Source organism: Protopterus annectens, chromosome 2.part1 (assembly GCF_019279795.1).
Source record: "Protopterus annectens isolate FY-2018-M chromosome 2.part1, PAN1.0, whole genome shotgun sequence".
In the NCBI taxonomy this organism is placed as follows: Eukaryota; Metazoa; Chordata; order Ceratodontiformes; family Protopteridae; genus Protopterus; species Protopterus annectens.
Genome location: NC_056729.1, coordinates 1735476858 through 1735496621, shown reverse-complemented (window position 1 = coordinate 1735496621; position 19764 = coordinate 1735476858). Strand labels below are relative to the sequence as shown.

Here is a 19764-nt window from a genome sequence, read left to right as displayed (position 1 = left end):
TGTCAGGATAGATGAATCCACTTTCTATAAGAAACTTATTACTAGCAGTATCCCACAGGGCTTAGTGTTGGGACACCTCTTGTTTAGTGTAAACTTCTCTGAAGACCAATGTTGGGGGACTCTGGCTCACTATGTTTGCTGATAACTGTAAGCTGAGAGCAATCAGTGAATCCTCAAATGATGTTGACATCCTACAAACATGCATAAAAATGAGAAATGACTACATGCTAAAAATGTGTAATCATACTCTTTGGTAAATCAGATATCCTTGCAAATTATAATATTGATAGCACACCTCTAAAAATAGACTCAGTGGTGAGGAACCTAGGATTGCGGATAGATAGTAACCTAAACTTTGACCACCAGGTAGCTACAGTAGTGAGGAAATCCTTCTGTGGCTCAACATATAAGTAAAGGCACAACATCAAGATCAAAGGAAGTCATAGTGCCACTGTACTCGGCCCTCATCAGGTCCATAATCAAGTATAATGCTCCCTTCTGCATGTACCTAACCAGGCACTTACATCAGTTGGAGCAGCCCCAGAGGTTTTTCACTAAAAACAATATAAAACATAAGATACATGTGTTATGCAGCCCAACTAAAAGTCCTATCCCTTAACTCCATCTCATATCATTTATTGACAGGGGACTTATGCCTGACCTACAAGTCATTCTCTGATTCAGCCCTGATGAAAATGTTACATATTTGCAGGAAAAAAATTTCAAGGGTCACACATTCCATGGACCTGATCTTTATTTGTGATTCTAACAGTACTTGCTGGAGAGAAGATTCTTATCCCAAATGCTACCTCTTCTATGGAATAAACTTCCCATCTTTGTAAAACAAAGCCCATCTCTCTTTCTCTTCAAAAAGAATTTGGATAAATGGCTGGTGAACCATAAATTCACTCCCAGGCTACGGCCCATGTCCCTTATGGACAGAGGTAGTCTGTAAAAATGAGTGCTCCGACACCCAAAGACCCACAACCCTGATACTACCCCATGCCATACCTGGGGAATTAAGATATAATATTGTGATATCCTGGGTATTATTGGCTAGGCTTGTAAAGGCTCTTCTGTCATTAGTCCAGTAATAACCTATGAACCTATAGGGAAGGTAGAATGCTATTCAGTGTTAGGATCATACCTACTGTGGACACCTAGTCTGAGAGCTCCATCATGTCTCTATTTATATAATCCAGGGAGGTACACCTCAAGTCACTGACACCTGCATGAACTATGACAGAATCATACTGATAGTCATGATGTGAAGTGATTGACTATACAAAAGATCAGAGAAGCATCATCAGTTAAGTATGACGATGCAGGCAGGGTACAGAAACCTTGGTATGGCTCATACATTCACGAGTAAGGAATTTTATAGAACTCTTGTCTGCCATTATAAGAAAAACAATTACTTTTTGTTTAATTGCTAACCTGATAAGTAGACTGCTCTATTTCATGCCCCGCCGGGCAGCAAGTCAGTCTATACATCTTAACCCAAAAACATTGAAAATAGGAATGATGGTCCTTGAAAAAAGACATATCCAGACAAAAATCGGTACATCTAATTAGCATACATCTGAATATGATTTAGTACATAAGTCTTCCTGCTTGCAGTAGGAATGTGGGATAGTACTCAGGAACATGTTTAAATAACATAGATGGACAAAATGATGGAAAAATATAAGTGCATTATCAAAGAGGCAGTGTAAAATCTGTAGACTTTAGTAAAATATAGTGCAAAATTCTACCACAGAAACTCATTTCTTTTTGCTTATGAAAAAAGTGTAACATGTGTGTCCTCTATCTTTAAATTATTGGTGCCACTAGTATGTTGGTCATGTAATGTGGTTTTATGAGCACTAGACAGCTTCAGAAATTATACGGGATGAGCAAGATTCAGAAAATAATGTAAAGGTGTAAATCAAACCCAAAAATAGGAGCATACCTTCAAAAATACTGGCATCCAGTGCAGGGATAAATCAGGCCTGAAAAGTGGGACATAATTACAAAAATAGGAGCATGCTGAACGGGTAAATTAGGCCTGAAAATAGGAATGCTCCTCCAAAACAAAGATCGAGAGGTCTGACCAAAGCCATAACAGTGAGTGTAATGCAATGTATATGGATAGTTCAGAGTAGGCGATCAATCAGCATTCTTTTAGGATGGGGTAAAATCAGAGTACCCAGAAAAAAATCCACACAGAAATGGGGAGGAATTGCAAACTCAACGTAGACCACTGACCAGAAAAGTGTTGCCAAAAAAAAAAGGAACACAAGTTGTCAATTGTTCTTGGCTTAGGGTCAGTCACTGTCAAAATGAGAGCACTATGAAGTGATGAGGTCAAGTCACTAGGATACTTGGAGTTTTTATGTTATTTTATTTTTATTTTACATATGGGACATTTTTCAATCAGAACTTGAAGCTCATTACAGGTAGTATCAAAAACACCCACTAAATCAGAATTAAATTTACTTAATGCTACAATGCAGAAACAATTATAAACACTCTTTTGGAAACTTTCGTGGTAATACTGTCCCAACCTCAGATATATCTGGTTGTACTTACTGATATTTATTCCAAGATGACATTATTTAACATCAGTGTCACTTTTACATGAAGAATAACAAGAGTGCTTTAAATTTGTTGAGAGATGAATGTGGGCTGTTTTATGGATACTTTTCAGACACAAACTGGGCCACAAAGACAAGCATAAATATGAAATGCACTCACACACACACACACACACACACACACACACACACACACACACACACACACACACACACACACACACACACACACACACACACACACACACACACACACACACCATGATCATCACTATTTGCTTTTCTGGTTAGTATCCTACATTTCTGCTATAATCAGAAGAGTTCTGTATAATTTCATATTCAAATTTTATGCTAAGTAGATTCCAGATTTTTGGATGGATGTACCAATTTTAAAGGCCTTTGATCCTATTTCAAACATCTGCAGGTTGTCATTAGCCCATCTGAACACATCTATATTTGCCTAAAGTATTTATCTTTCTTCTTATCTCTCACAAATCTGTTCCAATATCACCTTCTGCTTTCCTGCACATGAAACTGAACCGCAGTAATCTTTTTTAATTGATCTTCTCTACAGTTGGGGCTACTTTAGCTTTGGCTCTGATGTACTCATTTCTTTGTCTAGGAAACATCATTCTGATCCCCCCAGGCACGTCACCATCTTCACCTCAAACTTCTTCAGCTGCTCTGCTATCACTAACCAGGTTTTTGTGCCATACAGCAGCACTGGTTAGACCAGTGTTTTGCTCACCTTACTTTTCAGCCTATTTGGCATTCTTCTCTCATACATCAGTCATGACACTGTGCCCTTTGGCTGCAGCGCCTCTGATTCTAACTTTGACTTTCTCATTCCACTTTTCCTTCCACCTAAACCAAACCTCCCAGCCATTTGATACTGTTAATATGTTCCACTATTTTTCCTTCTATCTCAATTATCATCTGTATAAGTGATACTGTAAACTCAGAGCTGTCATTAGCACACCTGAACATACCTATATCCTCCAAAAGGTTTTGCCTTCGCAAATGGGAGGTTGGCATAATGGTTAAGGTGCTTACCTTAGAGACACAAGGTACAGGGTTTGATTCTCACATGGGGTAATTGGCTAGGCTTAAAATCGCCCACAAGGACAGTTAGCCTAGTAGTAACCTATGACCCTATGAACTTATGGGCCAAGACCAAAGACTAAAATTAATTTAGGAGAAATAGACTACCATACTCTTTAGGAAACAGGAAGAGGAACACCCTGCATCACACCCTTGGGTGATATTCCTCCTAAAACAAATACTGTCATTACAGACCTGGGCTTCTTTGATTACTATGTATCAAATATTTTTACCTGGCTCAAGTAGTAATTAAAGCCTATCCTCCAGGTCAAAATAAGTTAATGTCCCTTTATATTTTATTCCCACTAAAGTCAACTCTTTTAATACAAAGACATTCTCTATCAACAGTCAAAATAACACTCAGCTAGAACTGGTGACAGAGACAAAATTGCTAGGAGTCCAAATTGATAACCAATTAAAATTCAACTCCCATCTACAAATAAATATAAAAAAAAACCCATCAAAAACTAGGGATGCTCTATTGACAAAACCACTTCCTTACAACTGCCACTAAAATCACTCTCTCTACTTCCTTTCTTATTCCCGCCCTTCTCTATGGAGCTCCACTTCTAATTAATCTACAAATCTCCCTGAAAACACAACTTTCCTCCTGCTACAACAAAATCGCCAAGTTTGCTACCAGCCAAAAGTCCTCAAGCCACCACTGTTCCTCTCTCCAACAATTAAAATGGCTAGAACTACCCAGTCATCTCACCTATACTCAACTATCCCTCGCACATAAGCTTATTTTCAACCCCTCCCTCTGTCCCTCCCTGTCTTCTGTCTTTAAAATACACATACCTAATAGAATATTAAGGTCTAACAACCAAAATCTATTAGAAGTGTATAAACCAACCCGTCCCCCTGGCAAAAATCTTCTATCACATGGCCTAGCTCGACTCTGGAACTCTCTACCTCCATCAATCCGTATCACCTCTAACCATTTTATGTTCAAAAAATCTCTTCACTCACATCTTCTATCTCAGTGGGAATGCTCTTGTTCCCACCCCTCATAACTAATACTGGGTATTCCTTTTTATTCCTTTTTATTTCCTTTTCCTTTCCTTTCTCCTGCTTATACCCTTGATTTCACTCTAACATTTCTCCTAACTCTTATATTATTATTACTATAGTATCTGCAAGAATATACTACACTATACCTCATAAGTGTAGGACTCTTAATATGTAATGACTTCTTATTTTTAATTGTAAAATCCTGTTTAATCTGCTTCTCATATTAGTTTTAACTCTTGTTGAATTAATTGTAATTGTTTGTTTATTATCTGTATTGTCTACTCAGATTTTTTTTACAATGTCTAAACATGTCTAAGAACCTATTGTAACCTAAAATGTCTGGAGCTTTTCTCCCCAGGACTCCATTGAAAACGGGTTCATCTTGGCCCAATGGACTATCAGGTCCATGCATGAATGTAATGGTGTCTTTGACATATACCTGGTCAAACATATCACCTAGACAGAAAACAAAAATCAACTTGTCAAACTCGCAAGATAAGCACTCAACCTTCATTCTACAGCCCAGCACTTGCTCAAAGTTCTCAGTAACCACTAACAAAGTTTAGCACTACACCCCCTTATACTATCCAGTAGTACAAGGCTCCCTATTCGTCCATTTCTGGACAATCAATAAATCAATTCTATAAACCATCCAGGCATGTCCAAAGTGCAGTTTCAGGTACACTCTCCAGTCCAGCTGGTGAATCTGGGAATCTTGAGGCAATGTTATAATTGCCTTATGTACACAGACAACCTTCTCCTTCTTCCAACAAACTCAAATATTTGTGAGAGATGCAACTATACAGCCAAACTGGCGGCTGAGCTCTCTCAACCCAAGACTGGCATAGTCAGTCAGGAGGAGAAGGAAACCACTTGCACCACACAACCAGTCTCACATAGACATATTGCACCAGCAAACAAGACATATAAACCCACAAAAACATACTTGGAGGCTCTAAATAAAAATCTACCAAAGAAACAGAGACCTCCAAAGCAGACATCCAAGCAACCACTACCCCACAACAACTTTCATGAATCACATACTTCACAAAGTCAGTGTGCCACGCAGTCGCAGCCCCCAAGACTAAATAACACACCTAATACACTAGTAATTGAAGACTCTATTGTCAGGCACACTGACGTCCCACTCACCAGACTGAACAAGGAGAAGGTCGCTGTAAGCTGCCTGTCAGGTGCCAGGATCCGCCACATAATGCAAGCCGTCAGGTCACTCCACAGCAGGTACAAATATGACTCTGTCATTGTCCATGTTGGTGTGAATGACCTGAGATGTACCTCCCTGGACTACATGAAAAGAGGCATAGAGGAGCTCTCTGATCATGTAGCCCAGGCCGGTATGACCCTGACCCTGAGTAGCATCTTGCCCTCACCAAGAATGATGCCACAGTATAAAGACAAAATGATCAATTTCAACAATTGGCTAAGCTATTGCTGTCATTCAAAGGGGATCCAGTATCTGTCAGCCTGGGATGACATGCTCGACAAGCCATGTTGCTTCACCAGGGATGGCTTGAACCTGTCACCCTTAGGCTTCTGAATACTGGCTAAGGCTCTTGCCACCCCTATAGTGCCTTTTTTAGGCAAGGCTCAAAAGACAAACCCACCTCCATAGACAATACCAGAAACAAAAAACTAAGGGTAATGCTACTCAACGCCAGAAGTCTAAACCTCAAGATGCATGCACTCGAGGCATGGAGAAAATCAATATCTGTGCAGTAACAGAAACCTGGTTCAAGGTTCCAGAGAGTACCCAGCACTACCAGGATTCAACTCATACCATTCTTTTTGGCCCCAGAACTCAGACCGAAATACTAAAGACGGGGGAGTATACATTTTCATCAAGGATACTCACACCTCCAGGTTAGTAGCACTGCACGAGGCAGTGGAAACCATTCATGTGCAACTAACAGTAGGTAAAACTGCTTTTCAGTTTGTAGCCTGCTACAGAGCACCCACCCTGTCTCAGGACCCCCACTCGGCATTCCTGAGAACTTTGGAAAATATGAAGGTCTCACCAAACACTATGTTATTGGGGGATTTCAACTACCAAAACATTGACTGGGAAAACTACTCAAGTCCCAACTCTTTTGCCCAATGGTTCCTGGAGTTTATAAACTCAAATGCCATGGAACAACTGGTCACCACTCCTACAAGAGGGGACAACATATTGGACTTAGTCATCACCAACATGGGGGCTAAATGTTCCGCACCAGAGGTAAACCCCTCGTTGGTAAAATCAGACCATAAACTAATCACAATGGACATCCACATCCCGTCCCCACCACCAGCTAAGGAAACCACGGTGAAAAATTTCTCAAAAGCAAACTTCACACTTCTCAAGACCGAGGTGGAAAGTTTCAAAGCCCCCAGGCAAATGGAAAATGCTACCCAAACTGCAGAATCCTTTACAATTGCGCTCTATGAGCATCTACAGGAATGCATGGATCGTGCTATCCCAAGTAAAACCAAGACTCACTCCTCCAAAAACAGGAGACCAGTCTGGTGGATCCCAGCCATAAATAAGCTATACAACAGAAGGAGGAAACTATTACATGAAAAGGCAAAATCCCAAAAAGGGAAGGCCTCCCTCAGTACTAGCAAGAAACTTCAATCCCTCATAAAATCATCAAAGGCTAGCTTTGAAAGAAAAATCACCAAAGACTCTAAAGATAATCAAAAGGCATTCTTTAGCTACGTCAAGAATCTGGGTGGCAACTCTCAGATATGCTCTGAGCTGGTGCTAAATGGCACAAAATACACTGAACCCACTGACATTGCCAACATCCTGGCAGACAGGTTCAGTGCAAACTTTACCCCCCTTCCCCCCAAATGAGCCAGTATCTATCCCAGAAGAATGCAATTCCCCAGACATCACAGATACACAGGTGAAAGCAGCCCTCTCCAAAGTAAAAAACACAGCATCAATGGGACCGGATGGTATCCCGGGCTGCGTCTTACACGAGCTCCAAAATTAACTAAACCCTCACATAAATTCACTGTTCCAACTAAGCCTTAACACAGGTTATGTACCCAAAGAATGGCGTAGAGCAACAGTGATCCCACTCCACAAAGGTGGCACCACAACGGATCCAGGGAACTATCGCCCTATAAGCCTGACTAGCCTGGTCTGCAAGGCTATGAAGCGCATCATCATGGACCTCATAAACAAAGACATTGAGAACCTCTAAACACTGGACCCTACACAATTTGGCTTTGTTAAAGGCAGATATTGCCTCTTAAACCTGGTTGACTTCTTTGAAACAGTTACCAAGGCCATAGATGAGGGAAAGGTAGTCCACATGGCCTACCTGGACCTCGCAAAAGCCTTTGACACAATACCCCACTCAGGTTCAGCCAGAGTATGTTTGGCTTTCACCACCCATTTTAAATTAATTTTGCTATGCCCTTTTTCAGGCATCATAAATAAGCTTACCAGCTTAAATATTAACCCATATGTCACAAGATGGGTTGCAAACTGGCTCAGGGATAGAACTCACATAGTCAGAATCGCGGGTGCCATGTCCGACTCTAAACTGGTTACAAGTGGCGTCCAACAGGGCTAAGTCCTGGGACCCCTCTTGTTTGGTGTATATACTTCTCTGAGGTACAGGCAAACATGGGAGGACTGTGGCTTACCAAGTTCACAGATGATTGCAAACTGGGAGCCATAATAGACTCCCTGGCTGAGACAAGCATCCTTCAGAAGGGCCTTACAGAGACGGATACCTGGTGTCAGAACCATGGCCTCAAGCTAAATGCCAAAAAGTGCATAGTCATCCCCTTTAGGGAAAACAAAGTGCCCACAAACTACCACATAGGAGGTAATCCACTAAGTACCGAAGAAGTAATTAGGGATCTGGGGACCCAAGTAGATAGTAACCTGTCCTTTGACAATCACATTGCCAAAGTGGTTAGAAAAACCTTCTATATAGCTCATCTAATCACAAAAGGGTTCACATCTAGCTCAAGAGAGGTCATTGTGCCCCTCTAGTCATTGCTCATCAGGCCCATAATTGAGTACAATGCCCCATTTGGGATGTACCTTACCCGACACCTGCAACAGCTGGAGAGACCCCAAAAATACCTCACCAAGAGGATCATGCGCCTCAAACAGATGCCCTATGCAGCTCGACTAAAGAAGCTCCAGCTCTACTCAGTTCCTTACCACCTACTCAGAGACGATCTCTGCCTGACGTTCAAGGCCATGTCTAACCAGGAACTGTTGGACATGCTCCACTTCAAGAAAACCAATTCCATTATTGCCACATGCTCCAGGGATTTAAACCTTAGCACAACAATAAACAGGACATGCTGGAGGGATAGATTCATATCCCAAAGGCTTCCCTCGCTCTGCAATAGAATTCCAGTCCATGTTAGGCAGAACCCCTCGCTGACCCTCTTCAAGAGAAATCGTGATGAGTGGATGGGAAATCGTAAATTTACTCCTGGGATCACTTCTATGGCCCTGCTGGACAGAGGCTGAGGAATCTAGTCTAAAAGGGAGGCAAAAGCCAACTATTCTGGCTAGGCTTATAAATGCCCTAGGGCAGATAGCCTAGTACCTACCTATGAACCTATGAACACTTGTTAATAAAGAAAATGTTGGGAATGAGCTTCTTAAGCTACCCAGAGCAACTAAAAGCCCTGTCTGCCCACTTCTGCCTGGCCTATAAGGCAGCAAATAAGCCTGTCCTGCTTAATCTCTAAGGCATTTGAAAAATGGTAGCACCACAGATATGTGTCTAGAAACCTAAATCTACACCATACATAAACAGAACCTGTTGGCATACTCAATATCTCTCCTAGAGAATTCTCAACCTTTGGAATAAATTTCTTCTCCATATTAAACAAATTAGACCCCTAATTCTCTTAAAAAATAACCCCAACGAATGGATGGGGCTCCAGTAGCGGCAGTAGGGGGTGGTCCATAAATTCACTCCTTGTTGTGCCTCCCCATTCTTTAAGGCTAGGGGGAGCAAATAGTGGGAATTATATTGGGTAGGCAGTGGTGCAGCGGTTAGCTTTGTCACCTCAGTGCAAGAGGTTCTCCCGTTTGATTCTCAGCTGGAGCACCTTCTGTGTGGAGTCTGCATGTCCTCCTTATGGTCGAGTGATGTTCAAAGACATGCAGGTAGGTGCATGCGTGAATGGGTGTGCCTTCTTTGAAAGTTGGGCGTTGGGCTGGCAACTTGTCACTGTAAAAATCCACTGCCAATCATTAGCGGACTGGAGTCCCACTGTGCAATCCCTAACTGGGAAAAGCCGAAAGACATTGGTTAGGCTGAAAATGGTCTCCTTGACTGAATGCCTAGTATCTGTTTATGAACCTATGAAATTATAATGGTTTCTCTGCCTTTCCCTTTTTCATTGTGAAGATATGTTATGGCTCCTCCAGGACTTCTGAATATGATAAAACAGGTATTGGAAAATGAATGAACAAAACAGTATTTCAACATAATGTTTTGATTCTCTGAAGTGTCCATTCTTTTCAGCACTTCTGCTACTGTATTTCTGGATCCAAACACAAAATGCATGGAATCAGGTTGAAACTACCTACTCAAGCTCATGTACCATCTAAACATGTGCTCTTGAGGGTGAGCGATCTTTGTGCAAATGTGACATAAAGAAAATTAATTAAAACAATTTCTGTATGAAGGGGTAAACTCCCTTCACCTTACTCCATGTGGGGATCTCTCCACCAACACCAATGTACATTATTATTAACAAATGAACCAGTATTCTTTATGTTTGATATGATTACTGCTTCTCAGAGCTGATAGGATTTTTGAGTAAAAAATAAAGAATAAACTTTCATCCCATGGAAACTGTTGCAAATGTGCACTGAGCAAACTGACACTGAGAAATAATGCATGAAACAAAGTGCCTGAATAAACACATTATGAGCAAACTGGAACGGAAAACTCGTAGGGAATCCTCTGCAGCCCTCAACACCCCTTTTTAAGAGGGTGTAGTTTCTCCCGTTTTTAACAGGGTGCGGTTTCCTTAACCTGATGATTTAATACTAGTATATGAAATCATTATTGTTTTATGGTGGTGGTAAATAGAAAATCACTTGCATATTAATTGTTGCATTATTGAATCATTACTACTTTTGTTGATGAGCAGATTTTGTGATTATTGCTTTAGGAAATGTAATGCAAAATCATTTATATCACCTTTCTGTTGCAGACTTTTTTCTTAGCTGAATAAGGGAAGGAGTTCTTTTTGGACTTTTTCCAGACAGACCTGCATTATAAGAAATAAAGTAAATACAAAATATATACAATCAGCTTTATCTAGCAAACCAACAGTCATGGTTCGGGACTTGGGAGGAAAACTGTGTACCAGAAGAAAACTGATGTAGTCATGAGGGGGAAGATGCAAAATTTCACATCAACAATGACCAGAGGTCACTCAATAGACCCATTATAGAGTACAACGCCCCTTTTGGAATGTACCTCACAAGACATCTACAACAACTGGAAAGGCCACAGAAGTACCTCACAAAGAGGATTACTGGCCACAAACAAATGCCCTACACTGACCACCTCAAAAAACTCCAGCTTCACTCCGTAGCATATCGCCTACTTCAAGGTGATCTCTGCCCAACATATAAAGTTATGTCAAACCCAGAGCTGTTGGACATGCTACACCTAAAGAAATCCCAATCCCTCCAAGCTACACACTCTAGGGACCTAAACCTTGTCACCACAATAAACAGGACACACTGGAGGGATAGATTCCTGTCCCAGAGACTTCCTATACTCTGGAACAAGCTACCCATCTATGTCAAGCAAAGTTCTTCATTAGCACTCTTCAAGAAAAATCTTGATGAGTGGATGGGAAATAGGAAATACACCCCGGGGATCACTTCTGTGTCTCTGCTGGACAGTGACACAGGAAAATAACTTTCTTGGGTGGCGTAAGCTATGGTACCTTGCTGGCTAGGCTTACATAGGCCCTTGGGCAGATAACCTAGTACCTAAATATGAACCTATGAACCACAACTGCTGCAGCTAAAGAGTGTTAGATGTTAACACCGAACCATCACAATAGTGTTTTTTTAATCTGCTGCACATTTAATTAATTTCTACCCTCTTCATCCAAATTCTGGCACTTTCTGCAATAGGTTTGTAGGTTCATAGGATGATACTACGCTATTGGCCTGGAGGCCCTTATAAGCCTAGCCAAGAATTTCACCCATGTTCCTACAAAGTCAACACCTGTTTTTCCTGTCCAGCAGGGACACAGGTGGGATCCCAGGGGTATATTTTCTGTTTCCCTTCCAGTTGTCCAGGTTTCTCTTAAAGAGGACTAGTGAGGTACTCTGCTTGACCTAGAGAGGGAGTCTATTCCACAGATGGGGGAGTCATTGGGAAGCAAATCTGTCCTGCCAACAAGTTCTATTAATGTCACAGACAAGGTTGAGGCCTTGCAAGTGGGTTGCATGAGTGGAGTTTGACTTAACGGATATGCAGCAACTCCATCAATCTGGATAGGGCTCCCTATTGAAATGTTGCCAAGTGTTGACAAACTGAAAAACAAAGACAGAAAATCCAGGAAAAGAGTGGATCTCGAAGTTCTTTTTTTTTTTTTCATTTAAACTTCTTTTTTGCAGGAGTGCAAGCCCCCTGCACACCCCATGTTGGGCCCCACAACCCTATGTAGTTATATATACCAGCTCTGAGATCACTGTACCGCAGAGAAAGGGGAATATTAAGGGAAATTACAATCTCGGACTTAGTATATGTAATTCTCTATTTTGGACATTCAATCTCTGTGCTTCAGGATGTGCTGTAGTGGGTCCCAACATTTCACATGGTTATCTCATGGCAATAGGCTTTGCTACATGAGTTGGCCTCATCACCAATTGGATGTGCAATTATACAACATAACACTGATTGTGCTTCATGCACAGTTATAATTACTGTACAGGCATAATTTACTTGTTTCTGCAGGAGTAAAATAATGTTTTAGCAGACAATGTTCATGCATCAGTGTGCATGTACTTAAGAATGCATATGCTACTATTGCAGCTTTGAAAAATGTTTAAATTTAAGCACATGTAATTTAATAACAATTTGCTGAATGCATTAATTTTTGTTCACAGACCCTTATGAATGTCTGCCTTGCCTTAAAGACATGTGGTCCCCTGAAGGAAGTCAAGTTTGCTTTCCCAGAACCCTTGAGTACCTTGAATGGAACAATGAGATCTCAGTCCTGTTAATGATATTATCAGCTACTGGACTTTTCCTGACTGGACTAACAATGCTTGTCTTCCTTAGGAACCTGGATACCCCAGTAGTGAAAGCTGCAGGGGGCAAAGCATGTCTGCTGATGCTCACTTTTATAATATTCTGTTACTGCAGTGTCTTTTCATTCATTGGAAAACCAAATGAAACAGCCTGCGTGGTGAGGCAACTAATGTTTCCCATAAGCTTTACTGCCTTCATGTCATGCCTTGTACTTCGATCATTTCTCATAGTTTGTATATTCAAAATGGCTAGTAGCCTACCAAAGTCATTTGACTACTGGGTTAAGCAGCACGGTCAGAGTTTGTTCTTGGCAGTTGGTACAGCAACACAAATGACGATTTCTTCTTTCTGGCTCACGAAAGGTACTTTTAAGCCTGCGCTTGATTACACTTTTAAAGAAGCCATTATTTTAAAATGTGGCACAAATCAGTCCCTTGCTTTATTAACACAAGATGCTTTCACTGGTTTCCTTAGTATAATTTGTTTTGTGTTCTCATACATGGGAAAAGACTTGCCAAAAAACTACAGCGAAGCAAAGTGTATAACAGTAACTATTCTGGTATATTTCTTTTCCCTTGCATCTTACTTTTTATTTAATGTGGCCCAAAATGAAAGATACAGCACTATTTTGTTGGCTGCAATCATCCTAGTCAGATTATATGGCATCCTTGGAGGATATTTTTTTCCTAAATTTTATATCATTGCCGTAAGGCCTCAGAAGAACACCACTGCATATTTCCAGTCTTGCATTCAGAACTACACAAACAGTTCTCTTACTAATTAAATTATAATTACTTGGATTTATGAAGAGTGGTTTGACTGATGGCTCTAGTATCTTATTTTATTGTATTTCTTATCTATATTTTACCAACAGGGAGGCCCAGGGAGAAAAGTGGAAAAGAGTCAGTATAATACAAAAAGTGAATTGCTTGCTTGATTGTTATTACCGCTATATTCTATTAATATCTTGTTAATGAAATGCAATATATACTAAGCACTGAAAAGAAATAAGTGACGTAAATGATTAATGAAAAGCAATTATGTGTTAAAATCAGAGGCAATAAGAGTAAATACAACTGACTGTAGATATATTTAACAATGATATGACTTGGGGAAAGGACGTTATCCCTGATTTATTACGTTGTTTTTATTTATACTATGTGATTTTTTTAAATATCGTATCCCATCTGTATAATATGTGTGGATGACAGTACAACTGACTTTTCCTCTAAAGTTTTGATTGGCTAATATATAAGGCGCTGCACAGTTTGGTTTCAGGATAACATGTGATCTTATGTACTGATAAGTCTCTTTCCCTGCTGCAGCCGACCAATTATATGGGCTGTCCCTCCCTCACAGATAAAGCAACCAATAAAAAAGGCTTTTTAGAGACCACCCTCATATTTTGAAGTGCTCCTTGAGTGTCTATTGCGTTTTAACTGTTTATAAAATAGTTGGTATCTGAACATTTATAATTTTGTCATAAGCATTAATGTAGCAGTGTTGTATTAACATTACTAGTAATTCCCTTTGTTATCTACAGCAAAGAAATACACTAATCTGTGCTATTTATATGAAACTGTTTTACTACCTAATGGAGGAGCTTCTTTTAGTATCATCATGTTGACACTAATGTTCTGTGGTCTGTAGGAATTCCTTTAAATATAAGTGCGAAGTATAGGACAGCTCCTTATTTACAGAAATTTGACACAGAGCCATGACAAAGGACGTCCTGAGGAATCGATCACCTGAAGCTCTGAAGATTTTTTCCCACCAGATGACTGCTGTTCTAATGTCTTAGCAAGAAATGCACCTTTTCATCTCATAATGTCACCTGTTTAACAGATATATTTCATTAATAAAACCAGCTTTCTAATTAGTATTAGAAAATGTGTGTCCTTTGAAATGTTCTTTCGAATTTAATTTTTTTCCACAAAACAAAGTATTTTCTGCTTATCTCACTTATGGCATCTTCAGCTGCTCTCTGTCAGAAGAATTCAAATTCTTGAGGGTCTACATAGCTGGATTATCCAACAAAAATTATGATCTGAACTTTTAATCTACTGATGATGCATCTATTAGCCCATCCTTATCACAGTCATGCCAGGATATCAAGAAATGATCATGCTCGTATTTCCCCTTGCTACAGTGGTACGGCAGATAGCATTATTGCCTCACAGAAGAGATTCACTGGTTTGATTCTCAGCTGGGGTACCTTCTGTGTGGAGTCTGCATTCATGTGGGTTTCCTCTGGGTGCTCTGGTTTCCTCCCACATTCCAAAGTATGTACAGTAGGAGGACTGGACGCTCTAAATTAGCCAGAGATGTGATTGTGCGTGCAAGGATTTGGTATGGAAGAACTATTGTGGCAGGGCCAGCCACCTGGTTGTGTAAACCTTGGCTCTAGATAATTGCCACCATTGAAGTGACACCCTAACCCTATGTGCAAAAATAGGAAAAAGGGCTTGTGGATAGACATAATCTACATAATCCAATGTACATAAACCAATTAACATTGTTTTGATTGTTTCCCATCCTGTACTTCAATATGTCTGCACATTTTTTATTTATTTATTTGTCTTTTCTTAACCTGGTTAGTCCACTGGCCTGGAGGCCCATTTTCAGTGGAGACCTGAGGAGAAAAGCTCCACACAAAAATAACAGTAATAATAACAGTAACAATAACAATAACAGAAAACAATAACAAAGTTTACATTACAAGCAATGCAAATTTCTATAAGTAATTATGTGCATTCATGCCATAAATTAATATGGGTAGATAGCAAACATAACAATCATGTGGCAGTGGAAAAATGAACAAAGTATAACATTCAGCAAAAACAATAGCTAAAAAGCAGAAGTGGTGGAGATCTGTAGTAATAATGAAGATTTACAAAAACGGGCATCAGAAAAAAAATGTCATACAGCTTTAATGACGAAAAGTTAGTAGAGAGGAAGAAAAAGGAGTAATAAATAGAAGGGATGAAATAGGGGTTTAAGGAGGAAAGTTTAGGGCAGTCAAGGGAGTGAAAGAAAGCCAAATATGAGAAAGAGGGAGGGGGTGGGAAGTACAATAGGTAAAGAAGAGAAAGATGAGATTTAAGTATAGTATAACTCAGCGGCAGAGCTGAGACACTACAGTACTAGCATTTATGAAAGTTATATTAAAGTAAAGAGAGGAAAATTGTTATAGGTTCATAGGTTGATACTAGGATATCTGCCCTAGGGCATTTATAAGCCTAGCCAGAGTATGTTTGGCTTTCGCCACCCTTTTAGATTAGTTGACTGTGCCTCTGTATAGTAGGTCACAGAAGGTAGCCCTTTTAAGGTTTGTTTACTGTACCTCTGTCAAGCAGCAACACAGAAGAGATCCCAGGGGTAAACTTACGATCTCCCATCCATTCGTCAAGATTTCTCTTGAAGAGGGTCAGTGAGGGGCTCTGCCTGACATGGATTGGGATTTTGTTCCAGAGTGAGGGGAGCCTCTGGAATATGAATCTGTCCCTCCAGCATGTCTTATTTATTTCTGTGCAGGTCCCTGGAGCGTGTAGCTCTAAGGGATTTAGATTTCCTGAGGTGAAGCATGTCCATTAATTCTGGGTTGGACATGGCTTTATACGTCAGACACAGATCGCCTCTGAGTAGGCGGTACGCAACTGAGTAGAGCTGGAGTTTCTTTAGCCGAACTGCATAGGGCATCTGTTTGAGCCCCTTGATCCTCTTGGTGAGATACTTTTGTGGTCTTTCCAGTTGCTGAAGGTGTCGGGTAAGGTACATCCCATACGTGACATTGTATTCAATTATGGGCCTGATAAGTGATGAGTAGAGGGGCACAATGACCTCTCTTGATCTAGATGTGAACCCTTTCATGATAAGGTGGGCTATATAGAAGGTCTTTCTAACCACTTTGGCAACGTGATTGTCAAAGGAGAGATTGCTATCTACTTGGGTCCCCAAGTCCCTAATTACTTCTTCCGTACTTAATGGATTGTCACCTATGTGGTAATTTGTGGGCACTTTGTTTTTTCCAAAGGGGATGACTATGTACTTTTTGGCATTTAGCTTTAGGTCATGGCTCTGGCACCAGTTATCCATCTCTGTGAGACCTTTTTGGAGGATGCTTGTGTCAGTCAGAGAGTCGATTATAGCACCCAGTTTACAGTCATCTGTGAACTTGGTCAGCCATAGTCCACCCATGTTAGCCTGTACCTCGGAGAAATATATACCGAACAAGAGAGGTCCCAGGACTGAGCCTTGTGGGACACCACTTGCAACTGGTTTAGAGTCTGACATGGCACCTGCTATTCTGACCATGTGGGTTCTATCCCTGAGCCAGTTTGCAACCCATCTTGTGACATAGGGGTTGATATTTAAGCTGGTGAGCTTATTTATGATGCCCAAGTGAGGTATTGTGTGAAAGGCCTTTGGGAGCTCCAGGTAGGCTGTGTGGACTACTTTCCCTTCATCTATGGCTTTGGTAACTGTTTCAAAGAAGTCAACCAGGTTCAAGAGGCAAGATCTGACCTTAACGAAGCTGAATTGGGTAAGATCCAGTGTCTGGAGGTTCCCAATGTCTTTGTTTATGATTTCCATGATGATGCATACGTTCCATAGCTTTGCAGACCAGGCTAGTCAGGCTTATAGGGCAATAGTTTCCTGGGTCTGTTGTGGCACCACTTTTGTGGAGTGGGACCACTGTTGCTGTACGCCATTCCTTGGGAACATATCCTGTAGTAAGGCTGAGATTGAACAGTGACTTTATATGAGGGTGTAGTACTTCTTGGAGCTCGTGTAAGATGCAGCCCGGGACACCGTCTGGTCCCATTGATGCTGTGTTTTTTGCTTTGGAGAGGGCAGCTCTCAGCTGTGCATCTGTGATCTCAGGAAGGCTACAATCTGTTGGGATAGACATTTGCTCTTTTGGGGAAGAAGGGGGGAGAAGTTTGCACTGAACCTTTCTGCCAGGATGTTGGCAATGTCTGTGGGTTCAGTGAATTTTTTGTCATTTTGCACTAACTCAGAGCATATCTGGGAGTTGCCTCCCAGGTTTCTGACATAACTTAAGAAGGCCTTGTGATTATCTTTAGTGTCTTGTGCAATTTTTCTTTCAAAGCTGGCCTTAGAAGATTTTATGAGGGATCGTAGTTTCTTGCTAGTACTGATCAGTGACGCCTTCCCTTTTTGGGATTTTGCTCTGTCATGTAGTAGCTTTCTCCTTCTGTTGTATAGCTTATTTATGGCCAGGGTCCACCAGACAGGTCTCCTGCCTTTGGAGGAGTGAGTCTTGGTTTTATTTGGGATAGCATGCTCCATGCATTCCTGTAGGTGTCCATAGAATGCTTTTGTAAAGGATTCTGCATTTTGGGCCATATTGTCCACTGGCCCGGGGGCTTTGAAGGATTCCACCTTAGTTTTGAGTAGTGTGAAGTTTGATTTTGAGAAGTTCTTTACTGTGGTTTCCTTGGCTAGGGGTGGGGACAGAATATGGATGTCCAGTGAGATTTGTTTATGGTCTGATCTTGCCAATGAGGGGTATACCTCTGGTGTGGAACATAGAGACCCCATGTTGGTGATGACCAGATCCAGTATGTTTTCCCCTCTTGTGGGTGTGGTGACCAGTTGTTCCATAGCATTTGAGTTTATAAATTCTAGGAACCGTTGGGTGAGGGTGTTTGGACTTGAGTAGTTTTCCCAATCGATGTTTGGGTAGTTGAAGTCACCCAATATAATAGTGTTTGGAGAGACTTTCATTTTCTCCAGTGTTCTCAGGAAAGCTGAGTGAGGTTCCTGTGTTTGGGAGGGTGGTCTGTAGCAGGCTACAAACTGAAAGGCAGTTTTGCCCACTGTTAGTTGCACATGTATGGTCTCCGAAGCTTCGTGCAGTGCCACTAGCTTGGAGGTGTGAGTATCTTTGATAAATATGGATACTCCCCCTCCTTTTGTGGTTAGGTCTGAGTTTTGGGGCCGGAAAGCATGGTATGAAGTATAGCCTGGTAGTGCTGGGGTGCTCTCGGGAGCCTTGAACCAGGTTTCTGTTACTGCACAGATATCAATATTCTCCATACTGAGGAGAGTCTCGAGTGCGTGCATCTTGAGGTTTAGACTTTTGGCATTGAGCAGCATTACCCTTAGTTTTTTTTTCTTTGTGTTGTCTATGGGGGTGGGTTTGTCTTTTGAGCCTTGCCTAAAAAAGGCACTATGAGGGAGGCAAGAGCCTTAGCCAGTATTCAAAAACCCAGGGGTGACAGGTGCAAGCCATCCCTAGCGAAGCAACTTGGCTTGTCGAGCATGTCATCCCAGGCTGACAGACACTGGATCCCCTTTGTATGACACCAATACTTTAGCCAATTGTTAAAATTGATCATTTTGTCTTTATACTGTGGCATTATTCTTGGTGAGGGTAAGATGCTACTCAAGGTCAGGGTTATACCGGCCTGGGCTACATGATCAAAGAGCTCCTGCACGTCTTTTTTCATGTAGTCCAGGGAGGTATGTTTCAGGTCATTCACACCAGCATGGACAATGACGGAGTCATACTTGTACTTGCTTTGGAGTGACCTGAGTGCTTGTGTTATGTGGTGGATCCTGGCACCCGACAGGCAGCTTACAGTGACCTTCTCCTTGTTCAGCCTGGTGAGTGGGACGTCAGTGTGTTTGACAATAGAGTCACCTATTACAAGTGTATTAGGTGTGTTGTTTAGCCTTAAGGGCTGTGACTGTGTGGCACACTGACTTTGTGAGCTTTGTGCTACGTGGATATTTTTTCGTGGTAGGTGTTATGGTCTAACAGTTGGGCT

The 19764-nt window shown here is 41.2% G+C and overlaps 1 protein-coding gene across 1 annotated transcript in view; it reads left to right on the top strand.

The window, feature by feature from the left end:
• The window catches only part of LOC122795022 (taste receptor type 1 member 1-like), a 185339-nt gene extending 170510 nt beyond the window's left edge, over positions 1-14829 (top strand). Inside the window, exon 6 of the mRNA XM_044063604.1 lies at positions 12823-14829. Within this exon, the coding sequence (XP_043919539.1) occupies positions 12823-13751 (929 nt within the window). The 3' untranslated portion in view covers positions 13752-14829. The remainder of the gene's footprint in view (positions 1-12822) is intronic.
• Positions 14830-19764: the final 4935 nt, after the last annotated feature.